Here is a 24226-nt window from a genome sequence, read left to right on the forward strand (position 1 = left end):
TTGATTTTTTGAAAGAAAGCCTAAAATAAGTGCTAATCACGGTGTCTGAGATATTTCCCAGCATGGAGGCACCCTGATGCGACATGCCTGCATTGGGCAGATCTGTCTGCTAATTACAGCCTAGCATTTGGGGAGGGAGGTACCAGTGTGGTGGGGGCTTTCTCTTTTTTTCTTAATGATGCGAGAGGCATATATAGTATAAATACCAGCATCATTGTACTGGAAAGCAGCAGATCCTCACTTGTGCTCCAGACCTAAGGATATACAACAGCACCACCAGCATCTCACTGGTGCTTAAGACATTTGTTTCTTCCCCCCCTGTGGCTGGATCCCGGTACGTTTGTTTCTCTCTTCCTGTTTACCATCTCCATCTCTCTGGAGGAGTAGTACTCTAGGGCTCTTCTTCCAGCGGCCTGAGTGGCTCCTGCCCCACTGAGGCAAGCGACTAGTATCAGGCTGAGGATGTGATAGCAGGTATTTTCGGCTGGCTGGTTGTAGAACTGAGCTGAACAGCTCCTCTAACTATGCTTGGGGAGATGCTTGGGGAGAGTCTGAGCTGTCTGTGGAGCATCAAGGATGATCTGAGTGAATACTGTTAAATCGTGTTTAAATTGTGTTGCTCTAGTAGTTCATCTAGTAGTTTATCTACTTTTGTGTTTGCTCATAACTTGCATTTGTTCCTATAACTTTTAGAATTGATGTACTGATATGGATATATAGCTTTAAAATTGAAAGAGAGAATACAGAGCTATAGAAGAGAGTGAGAGTGATTGCTTGAATGAACTCCATGCTGAGATTCCGGCTGTTCTAAACTCCTTCCTGTTTCCCTTTGCAGATCCGAAAATGGACGTAAGAGTAACAAGCATCGTCCTCCTTATGGTGGCCTTGGTCGCGGCCCATGGCGAGAGATACGTGGTGAAGAAGGTTGTGAAGGCCGCTCCACAGTACCAGCCCTACTCTGTGAAGAGCCACGGTAGGAACCCTGAAGCATCTCTCTGTGTACAACCTGCTCTGTGCATAGAACCTTTCTACGTCTCACTGAATATGCCAGTGTTTTCTCTCTGAGATCTGAATCGTTCCCTCAAAGAAATGTCCACTACAGCCTAAACATCCTCTGTTTTCTACTTCTACTCTTTGCAACCAACATTTCATTCACTCTATTCACTACAGTCTTGCCTCTTACCTTCCAAACTCCTGCCAGGGATTTTAGCATCTCTACTCTGACATTCAGGAAGACTCTAGACACCCAGATTGAGGCAGGCCACAGGCAAACCCTCCTCTACTTTGAAACCTGAGCTCAAACTTGCTCCGGGACCATCCAAGTGCCCTGATTGGCCACAAGGGGCGTGGATGTTGTCCAATAGCATGGTCTCTTTGGATTATGAATTTGCATAGCGTAATGTTTATTTACAACTTTCGCAAACATGCAGTCATTTCTTCCTGTAGAGAGGAAATAGTCTACTGGATACTGGATAGTGAATGTTTTTATCAGTTACTGTAGTTTTCTGAGTTTTTCTTCTTTTATTTGACTTCTATTTAACCAAACTTCTATTTAAACAGAGACACTGTACAGTTTCTACGTCAAATGTATATACTCCCTTTTCTTGACTCCTTCTGTATCACAAACAGTACTGTATTTGCAAATCTGGTATGTCATAAATGTATAGATGTAGCAGTACTGACTATCTGTATGTCATGTATGTCATATATGTCTATATGAATTGAAAATGGGGGACCCTGATGGAAACAAGACAAACGTCTTTCTCAGGTCTGCATCCCCTTAACAATTGTATGTATTGAGCCGTACTGTATTGTACCCATTCTGCAATCTGTTAAATAAAGTTTTCATTCATTCATTCATTCACACATTCACTCCTATTTCCCAAGTGACTTTCTTGTTTCCATTTTAGAATCATAACAGTTGGTATGATAGTGACTTAAAAAGAAATAGAGAGAAAGAGATACCCTTTGTATATGGCTCTCTGACAATCACTGGCCTCTTATGCTGGATTATTAGTACAATATATCTGACAATATATCTACTTTATCATCAGCAATGTCGAGCTGCAATAATAGCTCATGTTTTTCCAATACTGATTTTAGGTCAGTTTGTTTAGTTGAATAGGTCCACACAGTGGTGAGTTGTTTCAGAACTTTCAACTGAGCATTTTGGATGTGCTCTGGGTACATTTAGCAGACATATGTAGCCAAAGTTTACACAGTTTAAAATAGTGGTCCCTTTTCATGCAGTCTTATATGTCAGTATAATCATTACCAAGTATTTTTGTCAACTTGTACCTTTAGCTTGACAACATAGATAGATTCAGATATATATAACATGTTCAGAGGCGTTCAGTGAAACACGTTAATGTGGAGGTTATTCGCATGTGTTGCTGTCAAAGTAATTAAAGTTAATACAATCTGTATTTACCCTGACAAATGCGTTTTGTGAAGTAAACCATGTTGTCATTGTAAATTCAGGCTGACACTCTATTTAATACGCATCCCTTACTCTCATCTAAACACGGTTATTTTCATTTAAAAAGCAGCAAAACCATGTGCCCCGGCTGAATTATTTTTAGTTTGACACTGACAATTATGGTCCAATCACCCAGAAATGCGGTTTGTTTGGGTGTGGCTACTTCTTAGAAGTAGAAACATGTGTTTTATTTTACTGTATCCATAGTAGATTCTGGTCAGCCAAGAAGTGGTGCCTTTTACACACTGGAGCATGTGACCACATAAAGGCAGCTAATAAAAAAAAAACTAAAGAAACAATAAGGCTCCCTCTTATTTAGATTTACTGTTTCACAAACCAGTCCCCCCCCCCCCCCCCTAGAATGTTCCTGATCACACGATCTTTTCCTCCTCCCCCCTCCCCCCCCCCCCCCCCCCCCCTCCCAATTTAGTATGATGCCAAACTTAAAGGGGCACATCAACCAAAATGATTTGATTTTGCACATAATCTCACACATATATCAATATACTGTAAACAGTTTTGCGCATGTTCATTTAGTTTGACAGTTATTGAGAGTTATTGAGTTTGAATATGTCCTCCAGTGATGTCGGATGATCAGAAGACACATCATGCTTGTGTTAATTACAGGTCAATGAAATGATGTAGATTAAATAATTGCAATCCCATATTCTTTCATCCAGCCGACGTAATTTCATTGATCTGTAATCTACAAAACACAAGGATTCAGTGTCTTCCGGTTACATCACTAGAAGCCAAACAAGTGTGTAGAAAAGGGTTTATAATTTGGGGATATGTGAAAAATAAATCACCCTTTTTTTTGTGAAGTGTCCCTTTAGAAGGAAAGACACATTACTGGATCTCCTCTTCCTCTTTTCTTCTCCTTCTCCTCCTCCTCTTCTTCTACTACTCCTTCATATTTTCTCCTCCTCTTTTACTCCTCCCTCTTTCTCCTCCTCTTCTTCTCCTATTACTCCTCCCTCTTTTCTTCTCTTCTTCACTACTCCTCCCTCTTTTTTCTCGTTCTCTTCTCCTTCTCATCCTCCCCCTCTTATTCAACTAGTCCTCCCTATTTCTCCTCCATCTCTTCTTCTACTACTCCTCCCTCTTTCTCCTCATCCTCTTATTCTATCTTGTATCCTATTTTGAATGGAAATCAAACAGAAATATACAAATGCCTCCTCTTTTGCCCCACAATAGCATTTGTAGTAGAGTAGAGTGCAGTTAAACAAGCTGTATTACATAACACACTTAGTTACACTAGTCAACTTAATTAGAAAACACATTACTGTATATTAACATTATAATATACTATTTGAAGTAATAATAATGTCACACCTTTGTAACTATTTCACTGACTTTTTTCTAAATGTTACTTGATTTCAGAGGTTTTGATTCTCTTGTCTCTCAACAGTGGTGTCAGTGGCCGGTGAGCCCGGTGCCCCAGGTGAGCCCGGCCCAGAGGGTCCCGAGGGTCCCGCTGGCCCTGCAGGGGAGGACGCTGTTGGCATGCCAGGAGCCCCCGGCCCCGCCGGCGCCGCCGGACCCGCTGGACACTCCATCGCTGGCAAACCTGGAGCCCCAGGTGGACATGGCAAACCTGGCGCCGCTGGTGCCCCCGGCGAGAATGGAGACACCGGAGCCGCCGGACTCCAGGGACCCAGGGGAATGCCCGGATCTTCCGGAAGCCCCGGACCTGCTGGCCTCTCATCTTCTGGCAAGCCTGGACCATCTGGTCTGCCCGGTGCAATGGGATCCAGGGGAGACACCGGTCTGAAGGGACATCCAGGTGTACCTGGCCTGCCAGGCGCTAAGGGCGATAGAGGGGTGGGATATGCTGGAGCTCAGGGTGAGGCAGGAGCTGTGGGACCTACGGGCCCAGCTGGAGCAACCGGCGCAGCCGGAATTGGAAAGCTAGGAAAGGCAGGTATGCCCGGTGAGCCAGGAAAGTCAGGTACCTCAGGTAGGGATGGTGCCACCGGTGCCACCGGAGCTCAGGGACCCAAGGGTTACACCGGTGCCCCTGGTGTTGGTATGTCAGGTAAACCAGGTGAGAACGGAGCCCCAGGTATGCCCGGCGCAGTCGGCCCCAAGGGCCACCAGGGACCTAGCGGAACCACCGGCGCCCCCGGCGTCCCCGGCTATGGCAAGCCAGGAGCAAATGGACTTAAGGGAGATAGAGGATTCACAGGTGCCACCGGTGCCACAGGTGCCACAGGTGAGCAAGGCGCAACAGGACACACCGGTTCTACCGGTTCAACTGGAGCCACTGGTTCTGCTGGTCCTCAGGGCCCCAGAGGTTTCACAGGTGAAACTGGTGCCCAGGGCACCAAGGGTGACACAGGTGCAACAGGATCTCAGGGACCTAAGGGATACAAGGGAGATCAGGGAGCACAGGGTTTCCCAGGCAAACAGGGTTATCCAGGTGCTGCTGGCCCCGCTGGTCCTAGAGGAGCCACTGGAGCTTCAGGTAACAAAGGTGACTTAGGTGGCCCAGGAAACACAGGTGCCCCAGGTATTCCTGGACCCGCTGGGCCCAAAGGTCTTCCTGGCCGCCAGGGTGAGGGTGGTGCCGCTGGTGCCGGTGGTGCTGATGGTGCTCCCGGTTCCAGAGGACCTTCCGGTCCAGGCGGTCCCACTGGCGCTCCTGGCATGAAGGGACACCCAGGTCTCCCCGGTGCTTCCGGCCCAGCCGGTTTGGCTGCCAAGGGCATCCCTGGACCTCAGGGTCCCCCTGGCCTGCCCGGTGCATCCGGCGCTGATGGACAGCCCGGCGCTGCCGGTGTCCCCGGCGCACCCGGCGCACCCGGTGAGGTTGTCTTCGAGAAGAGCATGGGCATGGGCGTCAGCGAGGTCATGGTCAAGTCCCCCATGTCCGCTTTCACCGTGTCCCTGACCACTGCATACCCTCCATCCGGCGCCCCCATTAAGTTCAACCATGTAGTGTACAATGCCGAGAATCACTACGACACCGAGACCGGCCAGTTCACCTGCCAGGTGCCAGGAGTCTACTACTTCTCCTACAACATCCACGTGAACGGAGCTCATGCTCTGGTGGCTCTGTACAAGAACGGCCAGCCCGTCATGTTCAGCTACGACGAGTACAACAAGGGCTTCCTGGACCAGATGTCCGGTAGCGCCGTGCTCCAGCTCGACGAGCAGGACATCGTCTTCCTCCAGATCCCCGACGACGAGGCCAACGGTGTCTTCGCCGCTGAGAACGTCCACTGCTCTTTCTCCGGGTTCCTCATCGCCTCAACGTGATACGGCATAAAAGGGCCCTAGAACCACACAACTAAAAAATCTGCAAACTATTTCTCAAACTAAAAGTAAACTCCCTGTTCACTTTTTTCACAGCCAGAAACACAGGCAGGTAGTTTACTCTCATATTTGAGGAATAGGAGCATCTCAACTTGAAAAAAAACCCAAGAAATGGTGCTTAGAAGAAGGAAATCTAATTTATGAAATACAGGTCATCAGGGATAGGGAGGCAATCCACAAAGTTACCAGTGAGTTTTACCTTTTTGTAAGTAGAGACAGCATGTGAAATTGAGGTGTTAGAACTGTGTTATGTCCTGAAAATTCTTCTCCACTCTTCCTTTTTTTTTTTTTTTTTTTACGGATTTCAACTGGTGATACTTTTTTTTTGTGTTTGTCTGTTTTTTGTACAACCTTGTTTCTTTGGTGACTAATAACCTTATTAAAAGTACATGAATACTTCCTGTGCAACATGTTGTACCTGTTGTCCTTGTTATGTGACTTGAATATTGTGAAAAAGTAACAATCAAATTGACTGTTATAATAAATGATAGATGATATAACACACCAACAAAACTGTCATACAAATACAGACTGTTTACCAACAACATTGTTATATCCCTTAAATATGCATTATGTCATGTAAAGCATAACGACCAAAATAAAAGATGTCTTACCGAATGTTCTTTTTGTCTGAGTAACACTTTCTCAAAGTCCTGAAGAATTTAAATGTTTACTGAAAATACTGGTATTTATTTACCCTTCACATAAATGTCCTACTATAAAACTGATAACTTGTATCATCATTATACTATTACATACAGTGTGTAATATTGTACAGGAAATTACATCATATGGTACAGATTTAGCAGCCCACCCTTAAATATATTTTGCTTGGTTGTCATGGGGACAGACAACCCTTTAGAATGCAGTATGATTCAACTCTTTAGTGCACCTACTAGATTACTATATTAACATACAGATAATTCACAGTATTCCATCTCAGACATCTTGGTAGCAAATAACAGGTGACGGGGAATCTTCCGACTACCAGACGACCACTCTACCTCCTAATCCACTTTCGCCTCTAACATGTTACAACTGAATTTACACAAAATCTACGAAAACACTAACACAATTCTTAAAGCAATATATCATGTAGGTAGAATTGTGTCACCTTTTAGCCCTTTTATACATTTGACCTATCTCAAACCCTGTCATCTTTTCTTTTCGGGGGTTGAGACAGGTCAGCTCTATGCTTTTAGCATGCACACCTAGAAGTTGAGGAGCAGTCAAGCTTCAACATTAAAGGAGAATGCTAATCCTAATGCTAAACCCTAACCAACCTGTAGGAGTCGCTGTTTACAACGACCAGATTACCACCCATCGACCCCCTCCCGCTGACTCTGCCAATTGAGTCAGTATGACGGCCGACCCAAGCCGGAGGCAACGCTGACAGCCGGATTCGAGACCGGTGTCGCTTGCGATGGTGACAAGCGTAATGTCCGCTGCGCCACCCAGCCGCCCTGGCCTGTTATTGATTTATGTAATTTATTTATAACCTGCTAGCACAGGTTAGACTTTAGACTTGATTGTCCCCAAGGGGAAATTCCTTCTCACAGCATATACTCATCACACAATACATACAATACAACAGTACATACAACATCACATCAAAACAGTACATCCAACAGCACACAGCAACAACATACAATAACAGACAGCAGCACACTGTCCTATTCAGTGAGGCCTTCTGTTCAAGGTTAGCCTAAATGAATCTCCCATAGCAACCGATCACACTGGTCCCATGGATTTGTTTAGCTTCATGTATTATGATAATAACTTGACATCTCATTTCAATGAATAGAAGGTCCCCTCAACAATACATGCATGAGAGTCAGCTGTGCTCAGAGATGGTTAAATGTCTTCTTTGAGTTTAACATTTATCTCCCAAAACTGTATAGTGTACCTGTAAAGCAGCAATGCACCTATCTCAAACCCTGCCCTCTTTTCTTGATCCTCAAATCACAACTGTTACTTAACTCAACAGTTAAGACAAACAAGGAAACAACAGTTGTGATTGGAGGATCATGAAAAGATGGTAAGGTTGAAATAGGTCAATAGAAACAAACCTTTGAATGGCCAATTTACTTTTAGTTGTATAAAATAATGCATTCTACATGGTGTTTGTACATTCCATTGTTTGGGAACATTTAAACTTTAACCATTGACCTCTAAAGGTTATGTTAAAGTGGTATGTGGTCCAGTTATGCTGCCTCTGATTACATCCTCTTGAAGTTGGCAGGCTTCAAATTTGGAAGTACATAATCTTCCAACATTGTTGCCATGTTTTCTATGCAGAATATCTTTCTTCAAAGTAACTAGTAACTAATGGGTTCAGAATGTAGTGGAGTAGAAATACTCAGGTTTGATTCCCGCTCCTCCCAGAGTGTCGAAGTGTCCTTGAGCAAGACACTTAACACAACTGCTCCCGATTAGCAGGTTGGCACCTTGCATGGTTGCCTCCGCTGTCAGTGTGAGTAAATGGGTGAATGTGAGGAACAAAAATTGTGAAGCGCTTTGGATAACCATCCAGGCTGCACCTCTACATCAATGACCCTCTGGACGTCCCTGGTCAGGACTTGCCCCGGAAGCAGTTGAAGGATTTGGGGTGCTTTTTCAATGCATGTGATGTATAGATTGGGGGGAGATGACCGCAGCTAAAACGGTGAGATCGAAATGTGCATGGAAGCAGGAGACGGTGGTTCAGTAGAGCAGGGTGATTGTTGTGAGGCACACTGCCAGCGAGAGAATGTTTTGAATTCCTTGTAAGAACGAAGATAACGGAGCGGTACAGAGCGAGGGAGAGGGGTGACCTCTTTAATGCAACAGTGAATGAAACGTTTAATGGTGTGAAAGGTTATTAACGCAGTTGTCATGACAACGCGGCACATGACAACCAGAGAGAAGGCGGGGCCGTCGTTGTTACGACGAAGATCTATAAGTCGAACAGTGTTTACGGGTGTAAGGCAGACCAAGAGCGAGTAGGACTGAGATCACACAGAAGACACTCTCTCCTCTCATCACAGAGAGGAGGGGGGGGGGGGGGAAGAATGCCACATCATCATTAGCTCCGGCTAACGCGAGGATAGTTAGTTAGGCTAAAGACCAGGCCTGAACACTATTGGACTGAATAACAAAAGGACGATAGACGAACACACCGAAAGATCATTAGAATAGACTCTTCAAGGACAATACAATCTGTTAACATCTGAGCTGAGGTTTCTGTTTATCAAATAAAACCACGCTTTTCCTTGTAAGGTATTTCACGTTGTCGAAGTGTCGGATTCTTACGGAGGTGGAGAATTATTATGGTTTGCGGATTGTACTAACGGGGAGAGATAAGGATCTTATCAGCCAGTATAGAGACGTCAGGACCATTAAAATGACACAACGCAGAGGAATTGGATGGAGGGCCAAACAGACGAAGACGTGATACTGGCCAGTTTGATCAGGATCTAACACAGTGGACAACCCTCAACCGCCTGAGGACCGGCGTCGGACGCTACAGCGCCTCAATGAAGAGGTGGGGCCTCAAGGACAGTGCCGAATGCGAGTGTGGAGCCCCTGCAGACTGTGGAACATATAATCACCAGTTGCCCCAAACACCGGCCACCGTATGGAGAACGCGGTCTAATGGAACTGGACGACGAAACGTTGGCCTGGCTTGCCTCAACGGAGCTGCAGGTCTAAAGACACGGCAGAAGAAGAAGATAAAAGCGCTATATAAATGCAACACTTACCATTTAAATAAAGTAAAGGTACCTCTAAAATGTTTACTTGATTACAATACTTGAGTAAAACTACTTAGTTACTTTCCACCACTGTCTAACAGACATGTCTGTATTATGAAATGTCTTACTTTACCATCACTATATTGCTTTGCATTGCATTAGCTAATCCTGATGTATTAGTGATTCCTCATATTGGAACCGTGAGGCGAATGCGTTGGAAGGAAAACATCCCTCTCTCCATGGGACAGTCCTGCCAGCGTTTATAGAAGCTATTTTTCCTGCGGGACTGAAGTGGTGCTCAATATAGCTGGTGGGATGAGGGCCGGGGAGGAGTATCCTTTGGCCCCAGACAGACACCGTTTGATCATCCCTGGGAAGGAGAGAGGTGGTGGTTAGGTGGGTGGGTGCAGGGCACAGGAGTAGAGAGCAAGATGCTTGAGGGGAAACTCAACTCAGCTAAGAGCCACCAGCTGCTGAGGGGACACGGTTGTTGTCGGGCGGGAGGGCGGATGTAGACAGTGGTCGAGAGACACCATGGCCATGTATGTCCCAACCCTCGTAAAAATTGTGTCTGGCCTCAATCTTTTTTTTTTAGCACTGACCAAAGAGGCCTATGATCTATGGAGCAGGAGTGGGACTTGAGATCAATTCACTTTCAATGCAATGACTTCCAAGATAAAGTGTGGTTTTCTTTACAATTTAACTATTGAAAAGAAATACTTGTGGCATGAAAAAGTGATCCTGTCCAACCTATTGACAATTAGAATAGATGTTCTAGCATCAGCAAGTAAACAAGTTCCGTTTACATTTAGATTTTAAACGTGAACAGAGTACAACCCAGCTGCCCAGTCACATTGTGTAACTAAACCTAGGCCATATTGTAATACTCCAAAAAATAAGAGGCCATTCGAGACTTGAGCAATGGAAGGCAGGATGTTGATTCCACGAGAGGGTCATGGCAGTCAAAAGGTGGGTAGCCTCAAGAATCCTGTCCAAAAAGGACACCCAGTCCAGGCAGCGGGGACAGAATTATCCCTTAAACACACCATTCTTGCGGTGGCTGCATTTGCATTGCAGCTGGTTAAATCGGAGGGCAGAGGTATAACTTAAACAGTATGGCGTTTTGAGGTTTTGGATTCCCAGCGTGTCAACGTCAAGCACACCCATCAATTTCAGCCGTGTCTGCAAGTAGTTTCGCTTATGTGACGGGAGCTCAAGGGGTCACTATTTACAATGTGAACCCCGGAGTTCTGCGATTGAAACAAACAACGCTAAAGCACACAATTACGTTGCGGTTGTTCGCGAAAGGAGATCAAATAATTCATCTCGGGGGTGAAGTGCACGCGAGCGTGTACATGACATCACTTTGTCCGGCCGCTGCAAAGTATCAAGGTCTGAAAGGAATTGGGATAAAAGTGTTGTGGACCGCATTGACCGAAGCGGTCTAAAACAGATGCCTACTAAAGGCCCAAAAATAGAACAGCAGCATGTTGGTTCTCATTTAAATTCGTCCATCTCTATTTTCACACATGAATGGGTTGATTTCCACCTCACTTTAAATACTAGGGGCTTGTAATTTCAACCACCACCACACGAGGACGCAAAGAACCCTAAACATAGCCTACTGATGTCACCCACACAATACTATTGCACACCAACTAGACTGCAGGGGTCTCACTCAATTTACCTGGGGGCCGCTGGAGGTAGAGTCTGGGTGAGGCTGGGCCGCATCAAAATATTCCACACAAAAAAGGGTTTCAAGTATTTTTTTAAATTTTTATGGAAATGTATGGTTGAAACATGCAAACGTTCAAACGCACACACACTAATAAGCATTGGAGGCTTTTAACCAGGGTCGGACTGGGGAAATCATTCAGGCCAGGAAATATAGCCCCAGTCAGGCCACTTTTTAGGCGGGGGGGGGGGGGTCCCCCACCAGGAGATTGTGTTACAAAGACTTAATTTCCTGCATTCTGGTGCAGGAATTGTTTTATTTGTACCCTTTAAATGCCAGGGTTTGTGATGACATGACTGCAAAAAAATATATATATATATTTGGGATATTTTTAATCATCTGGGGGGGGCCACAAAATATCATCCAGCGGGCCGCAATTGGCCCGCGTGTTTGAGACCCCTGAACTAGAGTTAAGTGCCTTTAAAGTTTGTTTATACCTTTGAACAAATGAGCAGATTGTCTTTGACACATCATTCCTTTATTCTTTCACAGTGCTCACAAGAAAGACAAAAAAATAAGCCTGAAAACCTTCAGAGAAAAATCGTAATACCATTTGTCATCAAAAATTACATTCCATCTCAAGTAGGGTGAAGCTTCACTATATACACAAAAAAAAGTTGACGTTTTAAAAGATTGCACTGGCAGCACATTTCCCCCCCCCCCCAGTACTTTCGTAGTCGTTTGGTCATCAAAATACACAATTCTAAATCATGTAGTCATCACAACTCGATGCAAATTTGCTTAAAACATCTCCCAATTTTATTCAATCTTACAAATGGTTTGAGAAACAAGAAAACTTCATTTACAATGGGTAATCTGTTAAAATTTAGGTACATCTCATAAAACCAGTAATATCAAAGTCTATACAACGTGCATTACTAGAGTCCGGAAATAGTGAAATATAATGGAAAAGTGATAACACCTATAGTTGACAATTAACTAAAAACTAGTTCATTCAGGAATGGTAGTGTGTCCACAGGAGCATTGATCTTAAAGAGTTGTAAACAATTGTGCACTGCAAAGACAACATGTAAGACTAGTCCAGGACTTCCCTTTTTAAATATCACAATGTGTCAAACTTGCAGGCACAGCTTTAGCTGCTACATCCAACTGCCCAGCACCCAATACTTCATTTAAATATGCCAACTTCAACCAAACTTGGTTTCATGTAGAAAACATTCACGCTCGCATTCGCACTTAAAACACTCTCCCGCTCACTTCACAGAGTGACGCAAACACCGATGAGCAGTGAGGAAGCAGGTCGACCTCAAACTGGCACACGCACACGGATCTGCCCCGTCACTGCCAAGGACATTGCAGTCATTATGGATGAAATGGTTGTAGAACAGTAAACAAAAAACACCCACAAAAAAAATCCCTGGTTTTAGACAAGTCCTCGCATTCCTTCAATCAGACAGGTTCTTTAGACTCTACTTCCTTACGCAGGAGTCACTCTGCTGCCGCTGGACTGGCCGCCGTCTCTGGTTCTGCGGGTGAGGCTTCAGCCAGCTTCTCCTCAGCTGCCGCTGCCACCTCTCCCACCGCCTCCTTCACCTCCTCCACCTTTGGCTCCTCCGCCGGGGCCTCCTTGGCTCCCTCCTCTGCCGGCTTGGCCTCCTCAGCAGCGGCTCCCTCCTTCTCCTCTCCATCAGCGGGGGCCTCCGCCGCTCCTTCCTCTGCGTCCTCCTTCTTGGTCTTCTTGAAGGACAGGCTGCCGAGCTTGAAAGAGGGCTTCTTGAAGGAGAAGCGCTTCTTCTTCTGTTTGCCGTCCTCGCTGGTGGTGGGGGTGCCCTCCTCCTCCGGCTTGGCGGATGCCTCTCCGTTGGTGGCCGCGGGCTCCTTCTCCCCGTTCTCGGCGGCCTCTACCTTCTCTGCTCCCTCCTTGGGAACCTCCTCAGCGGCGCTGCTGCCGTTGGCCTGGACGTCTGCTTCCTCCGCGGCCGGAGAGGCTTCTCCGTTGGTCTTGGCATGGCCGTTCTCCTGTGAGGGCAAAGAGGACAGTTTACTATAGTGACACAGGTTGGGCCTATGGGCTGGGCCATAATATTGACTATATAGTTTCCCCAGTACAAATAACAATGAAATATATATATATATTTGTTATGTCTTTTATCTAAAAAATATATAATAATGTATTAGTTTAAAAATATCTAGTGTGTATACACTTTTTTTTACTATGTGTATATATCGTAGTGATATACCCCCCAGCACAGGGGGCACTTGATTGCCCACAATCACGCCACACGAAGGCCAAAAGATGGCGTGCAATGCCGTGCATATGAAAAAACGCATGGCATAGTGCCCCCTGCGAAATCTGGTGTGATGCGTTGTTCAAATCCGTCGAGTAGTAGCAGTAGCCAATGAGAAAAGAGTCCTAAAACTGCAGCAACATCTGTTACTAGGAGAGTGACGACAGATCACCAGCCCTCGGTAGTAGTTGGTTGGTTAGTCTGTTACAACCACAATCCACCACCAGGCGGCGCTGCACCTTGGTTTAGCAGCTAGTAGAATATGGACGCAGGGAATTTTTTTGTGGCCCGTTGGATCAAACAATGCATTTTATTCCCAATTTAAAACGTTTTCGACCTTAGTTTTGTGGCCGGTATTGCTTAAATTGTTTGCTTAATTCACGAGTCTTGAGAATTGGAACAAGCGCCCATTATTGCATCTGGCAACAAAGGCGTGGTGTCTTGATTAAAATGGCCATGCCACAGTGAAAGCGGCTACAAACGTCCCCAGAAATGCAGTTTATCGTCGGAAAAAACCCATCATAATGTTTTATGTAGCCCACAACTCAAAAACTAACATTCAGGTTACAGTAAATAAAAAAAATAACATCCACCTTGTAATAAACAAACTTAAATTAAAGTGTTTCAAATAGGGATGCCTGGCCTCTTTTATTAAAGACCCCCAAAAGAAGAAAATATCGAAATGTAGATCAACGATACTTGGCACATCTAAAAACAACGCGATGTTGAAACCATGTTTAATTCGTAATTAGTAAATCAACAAGTATTGGGTGAACATTTGTTACATGCGGCCACTTTCCCTGAACCCCGGTGCGCGGCGGCGTGGGGATGCGCTTAATTGAACATGGGGAGTTCGCCATTGGCGCAACACATTGACAAACGGACACAATACACTCTCATTTGAGCAATGAAAAATGATTTTTAAACTATATTTTTTACCTGCCCGTTTGATTTGGCTGCAGCAGCCGCCTCTTCTGCCGGCTTCTCTACGGCGACTTCATCTTTTCCAGCGGTTTTGGAGATATGTGCTCCCATGCTTTTGGTCCAACAAAGGAACCCAACCGATGAAATAAACGGAACAAAGACCGCAAGCTTCCTTCCGAAATGCAAGTCTAACGTAGCGACCGCTCCTCAAATCTAAGCCGAGGGATCGAGTGGAAACCAGAGATACCACACCGAGCAGATAAAAATTTGCAAAAAATGCCGCAAGATATAATTGAAGGAACGCAAATTCTTCCAATTTTTTTTCCTCGAAGAGAATTTGTAAATGGAGAGATTGCCCCCGCCGCAAATGAGATGCGCAGTACAACGCCCAAGTGCGCTGATGAATGGGCATTCCAAGCTATGACGACAAAGCAATCCCGTCTCGTCCAATCACAAGCCTTACAAAAAAAGGGAAAAAAGAGGGTGGGGGTTAGGGAGAGAGGGGTGCTATGGACAATGGGAGAGAAACAGCAACATGGACAACAACTTGTTTTATATATTATTTACGCTCATCGTGCAGAAACCTGCTATTTAAAGGATTTAGACTAGAGGGTTACACAGATTTGATAGAGTTCAGAAGATGTTAGTATAGGGCTTTTTCCAGCCTAAATTCCAGAGTGGAATACCTCAGACACACAGCTGACAGGCCGGTCTAAAAAGAAAGTTTATTTCTACTGCAAATTAGAAGAGATAAGGGGACTATATACTTTACAGAGATAATTACAGAGTAAACATCTCTTTGAGGCTCGCCCCCCAATGATCTATCGAGATTAAATAAAGATTGATTGATTTCAATTAAACACATGAGAAGAAATTATGCAATGTTCATAAAAAGTTGTAATATTCCCAAGAAGAAAACAACCCAATTTGGAACGCTGACAAAGGGCTCGCTCATTCCTATATATCATCACACACACACACACGCACCCATACACATGCACACACACACACACACACAATGTGCCATTCCGAAAACAAATGTTGGCATATTAAAAAAAAAAAAAACTCTACCCACAACTTCTCTCATCCTCTCTTGCAGAACAAAGTCTTGTCTGCTTGTTGCTTCTGGAACATCCTGGTGACCTAGATATAGCCAGGGGGTTTAGGGCATACTGCTGCTCCAGCCTGCGCTGATCTCTCAGTCCACCACCGCTAGCCACAAGTCTACTCTCACTCCCCATCCTTGCATGACCCACATTACCATGGTTACCCAATCCAAAATGGCTTTGAGATCAACCCTGTGGATGTACAGGAAAAGTGTGTACTGCTGGGGTGAGACTAGGTCAAAACTAAGTAGCACGTGAGGAGACAACTGTTGTGGATTAGGATGTATACCTCCTTGACTAACTAGGCCATGATGCTCATTGTGCTGTTATGATTATATGCAAAGCTCTGTATGTCTATACACTATTATGGTGAGCTTCTACAGAGGGAATAGAAAGCCACAGTGAACCTTTAAAGAAAGCATTGAAAAAAGCACAACACTTTGACACTTCATAATCAGAGCTAGAGATTTTATATCTAAAAGATATATCTGCCAAAAATATAATTGACAATGTGTGTGTGTGTGTGTGTGTGTGTGTGTGTGTGTGTGTGTGTGTGTGTGTGTGTGTGTGTGTGTGTGTGTGTGTGTGTGTGTGTGTGTGTGTGTGTGTGTGTGTGTAAAAGAGTATGTGGAGAGAATAGTTGCATGTGATTTCTCCATGTTGCATACTATTTGCATGTCATTTTCAGTATGTGATCTGTTTAGTATGCAAAATAAATGTATATGAATACTAAAAGGACAAAGGACAAGCAGCTGTGAGTGAACAGTTGGTACTCCTCTGGTATTATACAAACAGCCACTGTGCAAAAGTACAGTTACCCCCACCCACCCAACCACCTCCAATGTACAGTCCCCCCCCCCCACCCCACCAAATATATCACTAGTCACTACTGTTGTCATGTGACCCAGGCTCATTGAAATATATCACTACTGTTGTCATGTGACCCAGGTTCATTGAAACATATCACTACTGTTGTCATGTGACCCAGGCTCATTGAAACATATCACTACTGTTGTCATGTGACCCAGGTTCATTGAAACATATCACAAACATATTACTACTGTTGTCATGTGACCCAGGCTCATTGAAACATATCACTACTGTTGTCATGTGACCCAGGCTCATGGAAACACATCACAAACACATCACTACTGTTGGCATGTGACCCAGGCTCATTGAAACATATCACAGACATATCACTACTGTTGTCATGTGACCCAGGCTCATGGAAGCACATCACAAACATATCACTACTGTTGTCATGTGACCCAGGCTCATTGAAACATATCTACTGTTGTTGTCATGTGACCCAGGCTCATTGAAACATATCACAAATATATCACTACTGTTGTGTCATGACTCATGTGGGGAGTGGGGACCCACCAGAAGAAGGCTGATGAGTCTGCAACCCTTCAGTACTAAATCAATTAACAACAAATATCTTCTCAGATGGGGGGGTTCCTGGACAACATCTAATGTGGATCTATTTAGGGGTTCTAATGTGGATATATTTAGGGGTTCTAATGTGAATATATTTTGGTGTTCTTGTCATGAGAAAGTTGTGGCAGCACTGGCATAGCCAGTAAACCTAAATCAGTTGGGTCTCCTTCATGCCACAGTCTGCAGTGTCAACACTAACACAACATGCTACTGTAAAACCTGTGAAAGGGAGGACGTGATTATCCCGATTCATCTGTTTTGACAGAGACATATTAAACCTTGTTGTAGTAATAGCAGTAGTAGTTAGTAGTAGCAGTAGTAGTACTAGTAGTAGTAGCAGCAGTAGTAGTAGTAGTAGTAGTAGTAGTAGTAGTAGCAGCAGCAGCAGTAGTAGTAGTAGTAGCAGCAGCAGCAGCAGCAGTAGTAGTAGTAGTAGTAGTAGTGTGACGGATCGTATTGGTCTGCGTTGTGTTGTTGTTAAATGCTTATGTCCCGAGGGGGAGTCGAACAGGGGAGCTCCCGCGCCGCGGGGCGACGACATAGGCCGCTGCACTAAGAAGTGAATCCACTCCTATGTACCGTACCTATGCGTCTATTAACCCTGTTATGAGGAAGTGAGTTTAACTTACCAGCCCGTAATGCCACAGTCACTTGTCAACACCCCTGTTTCTGTGACTGTGGATATACTCACAGGCTTCCCCGTTACAGTAGCAGCAGCAGTAGTAGTAGTAGTAGTAGTAGTAGTAGTAGTAGTAGTAGTAGTAGTAGTAGTAGTAGTAGTAGTAGTAGTAGTAGTAGTAGTAGTAGTAGTAGTAGTAGTAGTAGTAGTAGCAGCAGCAGCAGCAGCAGTAGTAGTAGTAGTAGTAGTAGTAGTAGTAGTAGTAGTACTTAGTAGTAGCAGCAGCAGCAGCAGCAGTAGTAGTAGTAGTAGTAGTAGTAGTAGCAGCAGCAGTAGTAGTAGTAGTAGTAGTAGTAGTAGTAGTAGTAGTAGTAGTAGGAGTAGTAGTAGTAGTAGTAGTAGTAGTAGTAGCAGCAGCAGCAGTAGTAGTAGTAGTAGTAGTAGTAGTAGTAGTACTTAGTAATCTTAGATAAATCCGTCCGTGAGGCTCTGAAAGTGCGCACCTCAGCCTACAACACCGGGCTTGTGACAGGCAACATGAATGAACACAAGACGGCGAGATACAACGTCAGGAGAGCAGTAATAGAGGCAAAACGGCGTTATAGGGATAAAGTTGAACTTCAGTTTGAACAGGCTGACTCTAGAGGTATGTGGCAGGGCCTCAGAACGATGACAGATTACAAAGGCACCTCCCTCAAACTGAACAGTGACATCTCCTTAGCAAATTATCTCAATACCTTCTATGCGAGGTTTGAGGCTGTGAATAACAACACCAGCCTACAAGCCACGGCAATGGGGAGGGGGGGGGTCTGCTGAGGGAGATTCAGTGTTCAGAATAACAGAACATGAGGTGAGGAGGACCTTTAAGAAAGTGAATATCAGGAAGGCAGCAGGACCGGACGGCATCCCTGGCCGCGTCCTAAAAGTCTGTGCCGACCAACTGGCCCCGGTATTCACTGACATCTTTAACCTGTCCTTAGAACAGGCTGTCATCCCCACCTGTCTGAAGAAGTCCACCATCATCCCTGTACCCAAAAGAAATCTACGCCCGCTTGCCTCAACGACTACCGCCCTGTAGCTCTCACCTCCATAGCCATGAAGTGCTTTGAGAAGCTAGTGAAGGGCTACATCTGTTCCTCCCTCCCCATCAACCTGGACCCCCTGCAATTTGCATACCGCCCTAACAGGTCCACGGAGGACGCCATAGCCCATGTGCTGCACACAGCAGCATCACACCTGGACAAGAGGCAGGGGAACTATGTGAGAATGCTGTTCATCGACTACAGCTCAGCATTCAATACCATAGTCCCCTCCAAACTCATAGCCAAGCTTAGGCCATGGTTAGACTAGTGTATTCCTGGCGTTTTTTTTATACGTTTTTGAATACGTTTCATGTCCCTATTACACAGAAATGCGTTTTTTGCCGTTTTTTTGTGGATACGGCTGAAACGCTAAATTGTGTTTGCGTTTTGGAAATACGCAAAAAAACGCGCCGACAACAGCGTGTAGTCTGCACGGAGCCGTTGTTGCGAAAACGCCCATGCGCAGTAGATACCATCTGCGTGCCCTTCCGGTGACAACAGTGTGTGTGTGTGTTTGTGTTTGGGACATAGCTCCGTGTCCCAAATAGCTTCAGCTACCATGTGTTGTCAAGTTATTGTTATAAGGACCCCAGTCCAAGCTACAACAGTCTGCATTCCCTTAACAATTGTTTGTATTGAGCCGTATTGTATTGTACCCATATGCAATATGTTAAATAAAGTTTACATCCATTCATTCTGCTAGCATTACCGATTGCATGAGCAGCTGGCTAACGTGAGCTATCAGGATTCAGACCCTGTTAGCTCAGAGCTCCTCTTTCAACTTAACAAGCATTAAACAAAATGGCCCAGTCATCTATTCACCTTTGTTTAATACACACAGCGTTGTCTCTAATGTTATCTAACTACTGATAGCTCGCGATATCATCAGTTTGGTGCTGGCTAAGTAGCGTGAGCTAACGTTAGCTTCTAGCCACAATGCTATATTGTTATAATGGCATACTCCATTGACGTTAGCATGCAGCTAACAATGCTACCGATCTTTTTTTAGACTAAACTATCCGCTCTTGGTGGTCACTTGTGTTGATGTTAGTTTTGTTTCATCAACAAATGACAGGCAGAACACACAGTGAATGTATCCGTTTTGTTTATTGCACTTTTATTAGGCTTTGCTGAAAAAGAATTGCTGCATTGGGTAACTAGGCAAAAGATGGTGGCCGCCTTGTTGACATTTGCTTTGCAGGCACATTCAAGTTCTGATTGGTTGAAATTGCCTTCATGTTTGCCACCTACTGCCACCTACTGCTTTGGCAGTGTACTACATCAGTGTGCTCGGGTGACAAAAACGGGAAAAAAAACGAAAGTGTGACTCGAGGCGCACGACGTCGCGGCGAAGCGCATATGACGACGATACGAAGATGAAACGAAAGGTGTAACCGCACCCTTAGGGACCTGGGCTTGAACTATGACCTCTGCCAGTGGGTCTTGGACTTCCTGACGGGCAGTCCCCAGGTGGTAAGAGCAGGCAACTGCACCTCCTCACGCTCCTTATCCATCACGCTCAACATAGGGGCCCCCCAGGGCTGTGTTCTGAGCCCCCTCCTCTACTCCCTGTACACACATGATTGCGTGGCACAGCGGAACAACAACACAATCATCAAATTTGCTGATGACACAGTAGTGGTGGGCCTGATCTCTGCCAACGACGAGAGGGCCTACCTGGAAGAGGTAGAGAATCTGTCACAGTGGTGTCAGGAGAACTGCCTCTCCCTGAACGTCAGCAAAACAAAAGAGATGATTGTGGACTTCAGGAGGTCGGGGGTCAAGGACTACAGCCCCCTCAGAATCAACGGGGCACCGGTTGAGAGAGTGAACAGTTTTAAGTACCTCGGAGCCCACATATCCGAGGACTTGACATGGACCACACACATTGACAGTGTTGTGAAGAAGGCACGACAATGCCTCTACTTCCTCAGGCGCCTAAGGAAGTTCCAAGTCAGTCAGAAGATCCTTAAGAACTTCTACTCATGTACAATAGAGAGCATCCTGACTGGCAACATCACCTCCTGGTTTGGGAATAGCACTGCACAAGACCGTAGCAGACTACAAAGAGTGACACGTTCAGCCGAACGCACAATTGGAGGGGGGCTTCCCACCCTCCAGAACATTTACAACAAGCGGTGCAGGGGTAAGGCTAAGAGAATCATCAAGGACTCCAGCCACCCGAACAACTGCCTCTTTGAACTGCTGCGGTCAGGCAAGCGATACCGGAGTCTCAAGGCGAGCACAGAAAGACTCAGAAGAAGCTTCTATCCCCAGGCCATCAGGCTGCTCAACGAACAATAAACACTATGCAACAACCATCAAATGCACACAGCACACACATCCACACGCACACACTCACTTTAAACAAACAACACACTGCAGCACCCACTCTCCACACTTTAGATCACCTAAACACACTTTATATTTATATTTATTGGTAAAGGATTTGCACTACAACTCGTACACCTTACTGTAAATTGTACCTCATCCCATTTCTGCTTTGCACTATATAGTATTGTATATAAGTACATTGCATAGTATATTGTATGGTAACTCAGTTACTTCTATTCTGCATCGAACATTGTACATATGTCTATACTGAACACTGTGACCTCTATTTTTACTTCTATTTTATATGCTATACTATTTTATTTCATACTTATCTTGTCTAGCACAGTCTCTGGAGCGTAACAGTAAGAAGCATTTTGTATAAAAGTATTCTGTACTTCTGTATGACAACTATTAAAGAAACTTGAAACTACTGCGTTTGGTTAGTTTATTAAAGTTAGATCAGTTCATATACTACAAAACTAAAGTGAATCACAGCTTGGTTTATCACAGTGTAGCGTGCGGTCAACAAAGTGTGACTTCCCCATTCACCCCCCCATCATTAACGTACCTGAAACCCGCCGGTGAACAGCTGACTTTACTACTACTACAACACCACGTGACCCATTTGTGAATGACGTAACCATAACAACCCGAGTTGTCTATACCTGTCACCAACATACCGGCCCCTAATTATTACATAATCTCATTTCGCAGTAATAATTACCAACACTTCAATTAATATAAAACACCACATATATTTTTTTTTCTTTTTTGCGATTTTTTTTGTGTGCAAGGAGTTCATAAGGTCTTGATATTCTTCTTGAATCGAACCCCCCCAGAATCAAGTAAATCCAAAGTCACGGAAAAAAAATCAAAGTACTCCAATGCCACTCAAAAGTGAAAGTAATCCAAAATCGTGGGAAAGAAGCGAAACCGTCATGATTCTGTCGACTCCTGAAGAAGGCAAATCTTTGTCACAGGTCTATAGAAAGCTGTCTTAATCCAGACCTGTCGCACAAGTCCGTTCTTGTCTGGCATCGTCTCTGTAATCCTCCCAATGATTCAGGAATTCCGTGGTGCGGAATCGTCCATTATTGAGCACTATGTCACCGGGGATGAAGTTCCGCTTGATCTTTGTTCTGTCGTTCTTGTAATTGTGGCAGATATGTGAGATGTCTACTGTTGAGAATTGATTCCACTTCGAGTACTGTATGGAGTCCCTCATCCTCTTCTCTCCATCCCATCCTCCTCTCCACCATCCTCTTCTCTCTGTCCTCTCTTCCTCCTCCTCTTGCCATCCTCTCCTCTCTTTCTCCTCCTCTCCTCCTCTCCTCCTTTCTCCATGTGCTGCTCTCTCAGCTTCTGCAAGTCGATTCTGAAACTTCTCCATAGATCCATATCTCTGAGACACCACGTCACTGAGGCTGCATTGTTCTCTCTCCGCCTGCTCCTTCATCCTCTTCAAACTCTTCCTCAACCAACCAACACCTCCATCATTCTCTACTGAGGCTTTATGTGCTGCAGTACCAGTCCTATGCACTGGGGGAAGACCACTCCCTCCATCTTTCCAGTATGGGTTCAACTCCAGCTTATGCAGACCAGCCTGTTGGATGGCCTCTGCCTTGGCTTTCTCCTCCTCTTGTCTCTTCTTCTCCTTTTTCTCCTTCTTGATCTTTTTTGACCTTTTCTTCTTCTTATTGGTGCTGCTCGAGCTTTCAGAACTAGCTCCGAACGCTGCCATGACACTGTCGTCTCCTCCAACTGGTCCATTTACAGTCCATCCAAGCATCGTCTCGACCGCATATGGCCCTCCATCCACACTTCTGATGACTTCCAGTGGTTCTAAGGCTCTGGGAACGTTCAGACCGATCAACATCTCCATGTCTGCATCAATCTGTGGCAGATAGACATGATTCAGATGAGGCAATTTTTCCAGGTCTTGCCGTCGTGGGATGTTACTTCGATTGACAGGCATTTGATGCTGTGCAAAGATCTTGGGCATTGCACAGTACCGGTCACTGTCCAATCCGGTGACTTCCAAGTCAGATACAATGCAACTGTCAACCACCTTTTCTTGGCCCATGGAGCCGTTTCCTTCCCTGGGTCGAGTACTCCATCAACTCCATGGTCAGTTCCGCCACCGGCCTCTCACCTTTTGAAATATCCCTGGGCTACCAACCCCCACTTTTCCCTGCACAGGAGTCGGAAGTGGCAGTTCCCTCCGTACAGGAGCATCTCGACCGGTGCCGTCGGGTCTGGGAGATCGCCAGGACTGCGCTGCTCCGGTCATCGGAGCGCGCCAGTCGTGGGGCCGACCGGCGCCGGGTCCCTGCGCCGACGTACCACCCTGGGCAGAGGGTGTGGCTGTCCGCAAAGGACCTTCCGCTTCGGTCCTCGGCCAAGAAGCTTAACCCCCGGTTCGTCGGTCCTTTTGAGGTTCTGAAGGTGCTCAGTCCGGCGGCGGTGAGTCTTAAGCTTCCTGCGTCCATGCGCATTCACCCCGTTTTCCATGTGTCCCGGGTTAAGCCTGTCTCTCTCAGTCCCCTGATGCCTCCTGCTCCGGACCCGCCTCCTCCCGAGATGGTGGACGGACACCCCCAGTGGCAGGTCCGCCGGTTGATGGGCGTTCGACGGCGGGGTCGGGGGTTCCAGTACCTGGTGGACTGGGAGGGATACGGCCCGGAGGAACGGAGCTGGGTCTCCCGCCAGCTCATCATGGACCCCGGCCTGATCACCGACTTCCATCGTGCCCACCCGAACGAGCCGGGTCGGGCTGGTCACCAGGTGGCTCCCGTGGAGGGGGGGGGTACTGTGAGGATTGGTTCGTTCCCCGCCACACGCTCCTTTAAGGTACTGTGTTGATTGGTGCATTCCCCGCCACACGCTTTTGGAGCAAGTATCAATTCCAGCACGCACCTGTCATAGTTTGTGATTAGCGCCCCAGAGGCTTCTTATACTGGGACCTTCCTTCAATCGATGTCGGGTCGTTTTGAATACTTCTGCTTCTGCCTGTGTCCCCCCGTTGCTGTGCCTCGTCTACTTTCCCTCCAGGACATCTGTGGATTGCCGCTGGTGAAAACCTTGTCCCCCCGTTTGGAGCTGCGCCTCGTTTACCCGCTTTACGCTTTGCGCTTCGGTGAGTTGGAACCAAACCCCTTTTTGGACTATTCTGTTTTGTGTGTTTTGAAGAACACTGAAGAGTTCCATTT

The 24226-nt window shown here is 45.7% G+C and overlaps 2 protein-coding genes across 2 annotated transcripts; one reads left to right on the plus strand and one right to left on the minus strand.

The window, feature by feature from the left end:
- The first annotated feature begins 219 nt into the window (after positions 1–219).
- col10a1a (collagen, type X, alpha 1a) lies at positions 220–6419 on the plus strand. Its single transcript, XM_084309990.1, has 3 exons — positions 220–334; positions 836–973; positions 3891–6419. Exons 2-3 carry the CDS (start codon positions 844–846, stop codon positions 5738–5740), a joined length of 1980 nt encoding a protein of 659 aa, XP_084166116.1. The 5' UTR covers positions 220–334; positions 836–843; the 3' UTR covers positions 5741–6419.
- A 5310-nt stretch (positions 6420–11729) lies between these two features.
- Positions 11730–14809, minus strand: marcksb (myristoylated alanine-rich protein kinase C substrate b). The gene is made up of 2 exons (XM_084310509.1): positions 14452–14809; positions 11730–13243 (listed from the first exon to the last, which is right to left on the minus strand). Exons 1-2 carry the CDS (start codon positions 14545–14547, stop codon positions 12713–12715), a joined length of 627 nt encoding a protein of 208 aa, XP_084166635.1. The 5' UTR covers positions 14548–14809; the 3' UTR covers positions 11730–12712.
- Between the last annotated feature and the right edge of the window lie 9417 nt (positions 14810–24226).

This window comes from Notolepis coatsorum (assembly GCF_963971535.1).
Source record: "Notolepis coatsorum genome assembly, chromosome: 3".
NCBI classification, from domain to species: Eukaryota; Metazoa; Chordata; class Actinopteri; order Aulopiformes; family Paralepididae; genus Notolepis; species Notolepis coatsorum.